Source organism: Crocuta crocuta, unplaced genomic scaffold (assembly GCF_008692635.1).
Source record: "Crocuta crocuta isolate KB4526 unplaced genomic scaffold, BGI_CrCroc_1.0 scaffold50, whole genome shotgun sequence".
Lineage (NCBI taxonomy): Eukaryota > Metazoa > Chordata > Mammalia > Carnivora > Hyaenidae > Crocuta > Crocuta crocuta.
Window position 1 is genome coordinate 6,963,272 of NW_027527428.1, and position 10,176 is coordinate 6,973,447.

The 10,176-nt window shown below is 65.8% G+C and overlaps 2 protein-coding genes across 6 annotated transcripts in view; one reads left to right on the forward strand and one right to left on the reverse strand.

Annotated features, from left to right (window-relative positions):
• The window catches only part of TEPSIN (TEPSIN adaptor related protein complex 4 accessory protein), a 7,902-nt gene extending 3,176 nt beyond the window's left edge, over nt 1-4,726 (reverse strand). The window contains exons 1-9 of the mRNA XM_077756422.1: nt 4,624-4,726; nt 4,261-4,352; nt 4,012-4,105; nt 2,256-2,323; nt 2,034-2,112; nt 1,852-1,923; nt 1,160-1,348; nt 236-413; nt 12-125 (exon numbers count right to left, since the gene is read on the reverse strand). Coding sequence (XP_077612548.1) covers nt 12-125; nt 236-413; nt 1,160-1,348; nt 1,852-1,923; nt 2,034-2,112; nt 2,256-2,323; nt 4,012-4,105; nt 4,261-4,352; nt 4,624-4,726 — 989 coding nt within the window. The remainder of the gene's footprint in view (nt 1-11; nt 126-235; nt 414-1,159; nt 1,349-1,851; nt 1,924-2,033; nt 2,113-2,255; nt 2,324-4,011; nt 4,106-4,260; nt 4,353-4,623) is intronic.
• Nucleotides 4,727-5,696: 970 nt separating this feature from the next.
• Nucleotides 5,697-9,374, forward strand: NDUFAF8 (NADH:ubiquinone oxidoreductase complex assembly factor 8). 5 transcript variants are annotated; one of them, XM_077755377.1, is made up of 4 exons: nt 5,697-6,025; nt 6,122-6,233; nt 7,725-7,797; nt 8,192-9,374. In XM_077755377.1, exons 1-4 carry the CDS (start codon nt 5,942-5,944, stop codon nt 8,376-8,378), a joined length of 456 nt encoding a protein of 151 aa, XP_077611503.1. In that variant the 5' UTR covers nt 5,697-5,941; the 3' UTR covers nt 8,379-9,374. The 5 variants fall into 5 exon arrangements, with proteins under 5 accessions (XP_077611503.1, XP_077611520.1, XP_077611512.1 ...); XM_077755394.1 differs by having other exon boundaries at nt 6,122-6,229; nt 8,192-8,418; XM_077755386.1 differs by having other exon boundaries at nt 6,122-6,229; nt 7,642-7,797; nt 8,192-8,307.
• The last annotated feature ends 802 nt before the right edge of the window (nt 9,375-10,176 follow it).

Consider the following 10,176-nt stretch of genomic DNA (forward strand, 5'->3'; position numbering starts at 1 on the left):
GGGGGACTCACTCTTTGATGAAGCACTGTGCCTCCTCTCGGCTCAGAAAGGGGCGTGGCCCCCGCGTCACCGTCTGGACCAGACTCTGCTCCTGCTGGCAGTCACTCAGGGTCATGGCCTCAACCCTGTTGGGAGCACGGCGGTCAGGGCAGAGAGAGACTCCTCCAGGTCAGGCCCCAACCCACGGTGGGACCCCAAAGAGGACCAGGGAGGGTGCCCCACGGCACCCACTCACCGCTCTGCCAGGTCGCTGGGTGCCTGGCTGGCCGCTGAGGGGCTGTCACTGCCCGACCGACTGCCCGAGTTGGAGACCTTGCCTGGGTCACCGCTCTCCCGGGACGAATTCTGGGAGCTGGAGCCGCTGTCTGGCTCATCCCAGCCCCCTCCCGCCTGCCCGGGCTGGGGTCTCGTGACTGTGACAAACAGGACCGAGGGTGAGATCGGGGAGGGGAGGGGGCTCTGACCCTCCCCCTACACCCCCTCCCCAGGGTATCTGGACCAAGAAACACCAGGCACGAGGAGACAGGGGACAGAGCAGGACACCCCTCACAGCGAACGGTCAGGACGGGGTCTGCCAGCCCACAGCAGAAGGGGCAGGGCCCGAGTCTGCGTCACACAGACCCCGACCGTCTTCCTTCAGGCCAGGAAAACCCCCAGGACATGCTGCTCTTAGAGGCGGGCGTGCAGCTCGCCGGGACGCCTGCCGTCCTGTCCCCCACACGCCCGGCCCTGGGGTCGGCCTGTGGGGCCGTCGTCCCCCCCGCTCTGTCCCGCCACTAGAATGCGTGCGCCGTGGAGGCTGCTCCTGGCCCCGGCCCCGCTGCCGCCCTGGCTGGACCGGCCAAAGCTGAGCTACGGCCCAGCTCACGTCCCCGGCCTGCACCTGAGGAGATGGGACCTGAGAGCCCCACTCCCTTAGCGCTGTGACACCCCAGTTCCTCCCCGGAGCAGGAAGCTGGCAAAACAGCCTCTAGATGCCACGTGATCTGCGTGCAGCGAGACAGCCACCACAGAGGCCACGGCAAGCGTGCAAGGAGTCAGTGCAAGGCTGGGCGGGGCCCCTCCCCGGACAGGACACTGCCTTTCCCCTCCTCGCTCCTGCAGATTACGGGGGGGGGCGGGGGCGACCTGCTCACCCAGACGCCCCGGGGAGTCTCACCACTTCCTCGGGTGCCCGGGAGAGCCACGGGGCCACCACGGGCAGCTGCGGGCGTCACGGCAGGCTGGTAGGCGTCACCTCGCGGGAGGGGCCTCCGGGTGCCGGGGCTCCCGGGCCCAGGGCGCACAGCGCTGGCCACCACCTCTGCAGCCTTCTGGATGGTGGAGAAGAAGGCTTCGCCCGCAGAGCCTGTGCCAGAGACAGAGAGAGAGGGAGAGGGTGCCAGCTGCCTCCAGTCCTGCCCCCCCGGAGGAGTTCGAGAGGCCAGCACATCAGCTGTACTACAGAGCAGAGCCTACACAGGGCACCTAGCTCCTTCCAGAAGCTTCCCCAGTGAATGCTGCTTCAGTGTATTCGCAGGCCCGACGGAGCCTGGTGCTGAGCACTGTGCCCAGAACAGGCAGCGCCCAGGCAGGCTGTGTCCACTCACGACCGGCGCCGCCCCCATGACTACCACCCTCGGCCCTCGGCCCTCTGAGGACCCAGGGCCTGGGTGCATGTACAGAACCAGCCCTGCCTGGCTTCTCGCCTGTTAATTACACAGACAGGCCCTGCCTCATTCTCTCACAGGCCCAGGCAGGGAAGACCGCGGGGGCAGGGCACACCAGCCCCAGCCACACCACCCTCCATGCCTCCCAGGCCAGATCTGCCAGACCCTTCCCCCCACACCCCCGCGCCCCTGCTGCACTCACCTGTGGGGCCCCGTTCCTTGCTGTAGCCGAAGCCCTGGAGGGCACCCTGGGGCCTGGACTCGGAGCCCATGCCTGCGGGCAGGACCCACATCAGCACCACTGTAGCCGCTCACGCTCAGCTCTGTGCANCCCAAACCCAGCCCAGAGTGAAAACCCAGCGACAGGGATGGGTGGTCGCCTACCTGCTGGAGGCAGGGCCCTGGGAGGCTGGGAGGGAGGCAGGGGGGACAGGCTGTCCGAGAACAAGGCACTCCCCAGGTCCTAGACGAGGAGGCAGAGGTCGGCTCTGTTCCGCCCCACCCCATCCCCCTGTTCCCACAGCAGGGGCGGAGCCAGGGCCCCAGGGGGTGGGTAAAGCAGTGTCCATCATGGCTGTCCCAGGCTGACCCGAGTCCTGGACTCACCTGGGCGGCCGCCCGCACCTTCTGGTACAAGCTGTTTCCGTGGAGAGGGTCCGGGGGCCCTGAGAAAACTGCAGGATGGAGGCAGGCGCACAGGTGAGCGGCAGCTTTGAGGCTCCCCCGGCCCTGGTCACGGGCCCCCCATGGACCCCTGGCAGATGACGCCGGCATCCCGAGGCTCAGGGGTAACTTTCTGAAACACAGGTCTGATCAAGTGCCCGTGCAACAGCCCTTCCAGGTCAAAGTCCCTAAGGTGGCCCCCACCCTCTGCGCCCCCAAGCCTGGGGAGCCCCCAGATGCCCCTCATCCAGGACCCACTGCCCCACACTGCCACTCAGAGATACACCACCGACCCCCCCCAGCCCCCAGCCACCCCGTCGCTCCTGCCCACGGGGTAGAACGAGGGTGCCCCGCTCCCCGACCCCACTGATGCCTCTCACCAGGGTTCCTGCACTGGCTGCCTCCTCGCACCCCCTCAACCCACTCTCCACTCAGCGCCCGTGTGCCCTGCGAGCAGATCTCATCCAATCAAAGCCCCGCAGAGGCTCCCAGGACCCCGATGATACAACCTCTCTCTACGTAAGCGCTTCAGCTGTGACGAATGGGATTTTCCCAGAAGGAATCAAGTGACACCCCCCCTTACCTGTGTCCTGTCACAAATGCATCTCATTTTCCGCCCCGGCAGGTGGCCCAGGGTGGGCACACATCGGCCCCTGCACCCAGGAGTGGATCCACAAAGGGAACCACGGAGGTGGGATGCCCCAGAGGACCCGGTCTGCGGGCTGTGCCGCCCCACAACCAGCTCTGCTCGCTGCCCCACCTCCCCGACAGCCTGTGGCATAGTCCCCGGGGCGGGCGCTCGCAGCACGACGGACTGGGACGGGCCCTGCGGCAGCAGAAACTCTCGTCCCAACAAGACGCACTGTCTGCCGCGCCCGGGGCTGCTTCAGCTGCCTCCCGGGGTGGACGACGGGGGTGAGGGCTCGCAGTGCCCTGCCCCCACTCAGCCCTGCCTTCAGCCAAGCGACAGCAGTGGTTTTGGGGTGTGGGGTATGTCCGCACCTGGCAGGTAGGATGGAAGTGCTCAGGGTCCCCTAGGGGCACCGTGGTGGCCAAGAGCATCTGGGTCCCCCTCCCCGGAGCTGCCCTCTCGGGGACAGGTTGGCAGGCGTGGTTCTGGCCTGAAGGCCAAGCCCTTCCGGTCACTCAGGGTGTGTGGTGGGGGCTGTGGCCGCTGCACCCCTGAGACTGACTGCGGCCAGGCCTCCTGCCTTACTTGGGGGAGTGGTCTCAGGTCACGTCCCCCAGGTCCCAGTGAGGGACAAAGACACGGACAGTGCCAGACCTGGGGGGGGGGGTGAGAAAAGGAACTCCACCTCGGACCCACCTGTGCTAGACCCAGAGCCAGCAGGCCAGAGCCCCTCTCCTGGGGCTCCCGCAGATTTTCTGAAGCAGAAGCTTAGTGCCCCCGGCTCTGGCCCTGGGAAGCAGTGCTGGGGAGCAGACAGAGCCCCTCTGCTGTGCCAGGTACTAGAACAGGCGGGACAGGCCTGGGCTGCCAAGGTGTGGCAGGGCACACGGATGGAAGTAAGCCACTATACTGAGGGCGCGGCGCCACGACGGAAGGGAAAGCACGTGACAGAGTGAAGGCAGTTGCTGGGGTCCCGCGGGTGGGCGGGGCGTCTCTGCCCGGCGGTGGTTGTCACTAAGGGACTCTGGCTACAACCTGCCTTGGCCGCCCTCCCCTCTGCGCCCATACCTGCGGCTTCCTGGATGAAGGCAGGGTTGCGTTTGAGGATGAGCAGGGACGACGAGGAGCCGTGACCACACAGGTGGAGCAGGATCTTCAGCACCTGGGGGACAGTTGCACGGGGCAGCACAGGCCCAGAGGGCAGCCTGCACGCATCCCGCGGCGACCCTCTCCTCGTGCTTTGCCGCCCACTGGCAGGAGCTCGGGCCCTGACCCGTCCCCCAGCGGAGAGTCTGCGGGGGCCACTCAGGGACTCACCTTGAGCTTCACTCGGCCAGAGCCGCTGTGTAGACGGTTCAGAAGGTACTCCAGGAGGCACTGGCTGCTGCCCAGGGACTCGTGCGAGATCTCTGGTAGGCGCTTGGGTTAGGGAAGGAGCGAGCTGACCCCAGGTCACTCGAGGCCACGCTGACCGGGGAGAGAACCAGGCCTTCCTGCCAGCGGACTTCTCCCGCGTCTTCCCCGCAAACACCCACCCGAGGCCCTGATGTCAGGAGCTCAGGGCTCTTGGGGCCTCCTGCGCCCTGTGGCTTTGGACCCACCCACACTTGGTCCCTACGTAGAGGAGCCAGGGGAGCTCCTCAGGACAGGCCCCTGCACGTAGGTGACAAGGAAGGATACTGGCGATCTCCTCAAACAAGTAGCCCGGACACGGGACATCGTCGTCTGACGTTCCCTTCAGGAGAATCGGGAGCTGAAAGGGAGCGAGAGCGCCTGTCGCCATGAGCAGGCATCACGGGGATAAAACCCAAACCCCCGTTCCCCCTGGGCGTGGCGCCTGGGCGCCTGGAGAGCCTGAGCCTCAGTGCAAAGACCGGACAGGGAACCTCAGGGTCACTCACGCCAACAGGTGCGTGGACTCTGCCGGGTGCTCACTACAGACTAGTGTGAAAGGCAGCGGCCTAACGTCTCAAGAACACGGTCCTGGAAGTCACGCTATTTGTGCAGCAAGACCCCAAGGGGAGGTGGGCAGACGTGCACAACCGTGGAGGCCTCGGCACTGAGCGGAGGCTGCGTCTCGGGCGGCCCGGCCGCCGAACGCCTGCCTGCCCTGCCGACGCTCAAGGCCGCCCGCAGACTCCGCTTCGGCTCCGGCCACACCCGCAACAGGCCCCGACCGCCGCTTCCCGGAGCATCTGCCCCGAGGGGCTGACGCGGTGAACGTGGGTCTCCTAAGCTCGGGAGCGTCCTTCCCAAGGACCTGAGGGCCCCGGGTTGAAACGCATCCATTAGGAAGGCCCGGGCCCGTCTCGCAGGCCCTGTGCGGGGGCAGGACCCCCAATCCCCAAGGCGCCGCCGCAGGGCACTGCCCGACCCCCGCCTCCCTCAGGGCTCCCGGCACGTGAGCGACCGGCTCTGCCGTCTGAAGCCCCGGCCGTCCCTTCCAATTCGGGCTCCGTCCGGGGTGACGGGAAGTGGGGAGGGCGTGGCCCGCCCACACCGCGTCGGGGACCCGGCCCCGAGCCTGGAGGGGCCACAGGGACGAGCCGCAGGGGCCCAGGGAGGGCCGGGAAGGTTCGAGGAGGACCGGCACGGAGCGGCCCGGAGGGGGGTGGGGGCGCCCCCGCGCCTGGGAGGAGGCCGCGGCGGGCGCCGAGCAGGGCCAGGGAGGGGAACGGCTCNCCCCCTCCAATCCCCGCGCGGGCCTGGCCAGGCTGGCCAATCGCTCGCGGGGGGCGGGGCCTGGAGCCGCTGCCGGCAAACAACCGGAGTTTGGTCCAATTCGAAGTCCCAGGTCTGTCCCAGACAGACAAATCCACGGGCCACTTGCAGGGCTCGGGAGGCCCGGCGCCGTTCCGGAAGCGAGGCCGGGCCGGAGCCGTGGCCGGGCCAGACGGAAAGCGCAGGAAAGGCGACGGGCGGAAGGCGCGCCTGGCGAGCCGCCGGAAGAGGGCGGGCCTAAGATGGCGGCGCCCGTGTGTGCCGGGAGGGGCCGCTCATGTCCGGGAACGCTGCGGTGTGGGGGCGCGTGCGGGGCCGCCTCCGCGCCTTCCCCGAGCGCCTCGCGGCCTGTGGGGCCGAGGTGAGGAGCTGCCGGGAGGGGCGCGGGCGGGGTCTGTCCTGGGTGACCGGCGCGGGGGCCCCGCCGCGACCCTCGCCTCTCCCCGTCCGCTCCCAGGCCGCGGCCTATGGCAGGTGTGTGCAGGCGTCCACGGCCCCGGGCGGCCGCCTGACGAAGGACCTCTGTGTGCAGGAGTTCGAGGCCCTGCGGAGCTGCTTCGCCGCGGTAGGTGGGCGCCGCCCCGCCTTGGGAAGGGGAACCGGGAGGGGGGACCCCTGCGCTCTCGTCGCGCCCGCGCCGCGCGTTCGGTGCCGGGAGCCGCGGAGCTTGTGTGCCGCCGTCTGTCGAGCGAGGAGAACGCCAGCCTCGTCGTGAAGACGCTGGTGGCGGCGGGGGCAGGTGTGCCAAAGCTCCGTGTGACCCGTGCTGTCGCTGGGGCCTCGAGCCCGAACGAAGCGCAGCCCGGGCTCCAACGGAAGGCAGCTCGGCACCTGCTGTCTCCGCTTCTTTGGTGTTTAGGGCCCGGCGTGTGCACTGTGCGCGCCGTTGTAACCGCAGGGCCACGGGGACACACCGAGGGGGCTGCTGTGCTGCCAGGACCCCACCCCCACCCCCCCGACGGCATATTGCAGAGGATGGAAGGAGAATCAATAGGCCACTGTCCTGGGTTTGTCAGAGGCGGATAAGCCCTCCAGCCCCCCTGCCCTGACTGGTTTTCACTGGCCGGGAAAGGGGCCCTGCTGGGAACAGTCCGCTGGGTTTTGGGGTTTTTTTTGGTTCTGGACTCTAACCGCTCAACAGCAAGTCCCTTCTCTTTCTGAGCCATTTTTCCGACCCCTGTTTGATCAGATGCTGAGCCACCAGGAGTCCTGTGAATATCACCAGCACTTTATGAAAATGTAGAGTTACAGTGTTGCATTTGCACATTTTGTAAAGAACACGGAGCAAGGAGGGCTGGCGGAGACGCAGACATGCCCAGAGAACCTCCACGGGGAGTTCCAGACAGCATGAGGAGAGGGCTCCCTGTGATGGGTGTCCTGGGCTGGTGCCCAAGGCATCACCACCCAGGTGCCCCCGTTGGGTGGGTCTGGGGTTGGGCCATGATGCCAACTCTCAGCTCTGCTGTCGGGAGCTGCCGGTGCAGGGAACTGGGCTGCACACGGGGCGGTCGGGTGAGCTGGGCAGGACTCGGGACCCGAGGCCGTTTCCTGGTGTTCTGGGATCATCTTGAGCAGAGCGGCTAGAGTGGGTTAGCCGCTTCTCCAAGGAGAGCGTTCACGTGCGCTCCCAGAGGGCTCAGATCTTGCACCTTTCCTTGTGATGATTATGGCCCAGACCCCCTGGCCTCATCCTGCCCTGGTCACCAGCCTCAGATCCGATGTGGGCCGTTCATCCAAGGTTGCACCTGTCCCTTGCTTCCTGCTTCTTGGCAGCTTCCCTGTTTGACAGGCCTCCCCAGGGGACAAGATGAAGCTTCACCGTGTACTAATGGTTGGAAGAATTGATGTGTAAGATGATCAACCGTGTTAGTTACGCACAGATTTTCGGTACCACCTTTGTGGTTAGGAGTTGTCTGTTCCAGGCACCTGATCACCCACCTGTGACTTCTTTATGTTTCTCTGCCTTGGTCACATGAGATGTCCCCACGGTGTGCATGCTGCCCTCAGGAGCCCTCCGCTGTTTTAACATGCCACTTATCACAGAAGGTGACTTCCTGCAGGCCCCGGGCGCCAGGCACTTGCAGCTCAGGACTGGGATGCTCCAGTGTCTGTCACCACGAGGCCGCGCATCGAGTGCGTCCCCGCCCGTCCTGTTGAGCCCACAGCACTTGTGCTCCAAACCAGCTCCGTCCCGGGGAGCCCCGCCCCCAGGCCAACATTGCAGCGGCTCTGCTTAGTGTTTCCTGTCAAGCTCCCCCTGCCCTGCGAGGACCAAGGGTGGGGTGTTGGGGGCAGGCGTTTGCACAGCGCCCGCTCCAGGGTGGGCGTGGCTTCGGGAGCGCAGGGTCACGGGGCAGATCCAGCCCCTCAGCCCGTGGCAGTTCCGAGCAGCTGGGCCCTCTGCCGCGCACGCACAACCAGGCTCTGCATAAAGTATTTGCTGGGAGGTGGCACCTGGGAGGGTGGCTTCTGCCTTTTGCGGTAACATCTAACTTAACCCGTTCAAACCAAATCCTTTATCTTCCAGGCCAAGAAGACCCCGAGGGGAGGCCTTTAGGATGGACAAACCAGCACTGCACTTGTGTCTGCTGCCCATGGCCCCGAGGGGCAGACGTCTAAGACATCTAAAGCTTTTAGAGCTAAAAGGACTGCACGCGCATCAGGGCACGTCATGGGCAGAGGGGGAGTTTGGTTTTCCTGCCTCGTGTATGTAAGGTTTCTGGTTAGAATAAGAAGCAGCGAAGCAACAATGCAGACCGTAGCCGACCACGCCGGGTCTCTCCTGTTGTACGCAGTGTGCGCGGGCTGTGGGTGCGCAGCGCTCCAAGAACTTTCACCCAGAATACGTTGTCTGAGGCTAACGGAGCCACCAGATGTAGCTGCCACCAGCGTGCAGCGATGCCGTGAGGAGAAGCCTGGGTGTAGGGAGGACAACTCGGGTGCTTTTTCTGGACTTAAAGGCAGAAAGGAGGGGCTGCCCTTCTAGAGGCTGGGGGGGCGAGGCGCCAGCCAGCCCAGAGAGGGTCTGGCTTAGGAATCCAGTGGCAGTGACAGCACATGGGGCGCCTGCCCTTCTGTAGCCGCCTCCGGAGTCAGAGCCCAAGCCCCTTGACCTCACCCCGCAGTGCTTACGGGGACGCACGCGCACACACACAGCCAGGGGCTCCCCAGTGCCTGTGGCCTGAGGATCCCGCGGGTCCTGAGTGCCACCTGCTGGACGCTTGGGGACTGTGCTCCAAGAGTTCCTCCAGCCACTGGCACGCCCGAGTCCCCAGCACCCACGCACGGGTGGGGGGAGGCGTCTGTGCTCCACTGACCCCACACACCCTGGGGGCCCAGTGATCCTTACCACCACCACCACCACCACCGGGTTCCTCCCTCACCGAGCCTTGAGGGTGTGCCCCGGACCCTCGTACACCATCCGGGGTCCCGACAGCCTCCCTCGTGTGGGGCTTGCGGGTGTCTGCTGGCCACTGGCTCCCGGCCCTTCCAGAACCATCCTGCCAGGTGCCTTCATGCCCCCATGTCTCCCACCTCTGCTCTCGAGCTTCCCACGTGTCCCTCCCCTTTGGGCCACCCACCAAAACCCCTTCCAAGTTCCTCAGCCCTCTCCTTGCTCTCTGGCTTCACTGAATTCGCTCCAGCTTTAAGACCGTGTTTACAGAGGGAAATTCAACGAAACTGGCGTCTGGTGCAGCCGCATCATCACATCCAGTTCCTCGTGTGTGTCTGTACTGGTCACCGGTGTCAGCCCTCAAATGGGAAGCCCTGAAGGCAGGATCCTACCCCACCTGCCCAGGCAGCTACCCAAGGGGAAGGGGTGCCCGCGGACGGCTTGCTGCTCCGGCCTGACTGCCCGTTGCCCTGCCAGGCGTGGTGCCAGCGGTCTGTGGCCCTGCCCCCCTCCCCCAGCTCCCTGCAGTTCTGGCAAGGTGACCCTGCCCAGAGGTCCCAAGTTCTCCCCCGAGGGCTGTGGACTGGAGGGGGCGGGGGGTGGAGGTGAGAGCCAGGAGGCAGGGAGAGTGTGGACGGGACGAGGACCCTGAGTGTCCAAGGGCAGCAGGACAGCCCCCACCCCCCCGATGAGGAAGCTGCAGGATAGCAGGGCCTCCAGGAACACACGAACTCGGGTCAAGAACACACGCGGGTTAGCAGGTTTGGAAATAAAATTCCACTTTAAAAACTTAACACAGTTCTAGTCCTAGGGAAACATCCAAAAGGTGTTTTCCCACCGAGCCGGGTCGGTTTGGAGTCCTACTTAAGGACAGGAAACACCCAAGACCCCTCCCCCTTCATCAGGGGCTTCCCCCCACTCCCCCCCAGCGCCCGCCCCAGGGTCAGGAGGAACCAGCTCGGCATCCAGACTCCACCTTTTTTATTATTCGCTTCTGGTCCTTGGACACAGGAAATGACCCAATTTTGAAGGTGCAGGGAGGTCACATGAAGCTGCGGCCGGACCTGCCCGCAGTGGTGGGCCTCCCGCCTGCCCGGGCACCTGCGGCTCGTGGGCAG

Excerpts from the sequence above, each read along its gene's own strand:
- NDUFAF8 (XM_077755377.1), top strand. The coding sequence starts at position 5,942 with ATGTCCGGGAACGCTGCGGTGTGGGGGCGCGTGCGGGGCCGCCTCCGC. Across the intron at positions 6,026-6,121 it reads TCGCGGCCTGTGGGGCCGAG|GCCGCGGCCTATGGCAGGTG; the intron begins GTGAGGAGCTGC and ends GTCCGCTCCCAG. Across the intron at positions 7,798-8,191 it reads ACCACGAGGCCGCGCATCGA|GCCAAGAAGACCCCGAGGGG; the intron begins GTGCGTCCCCGC and ends TTTATCTTCCAG.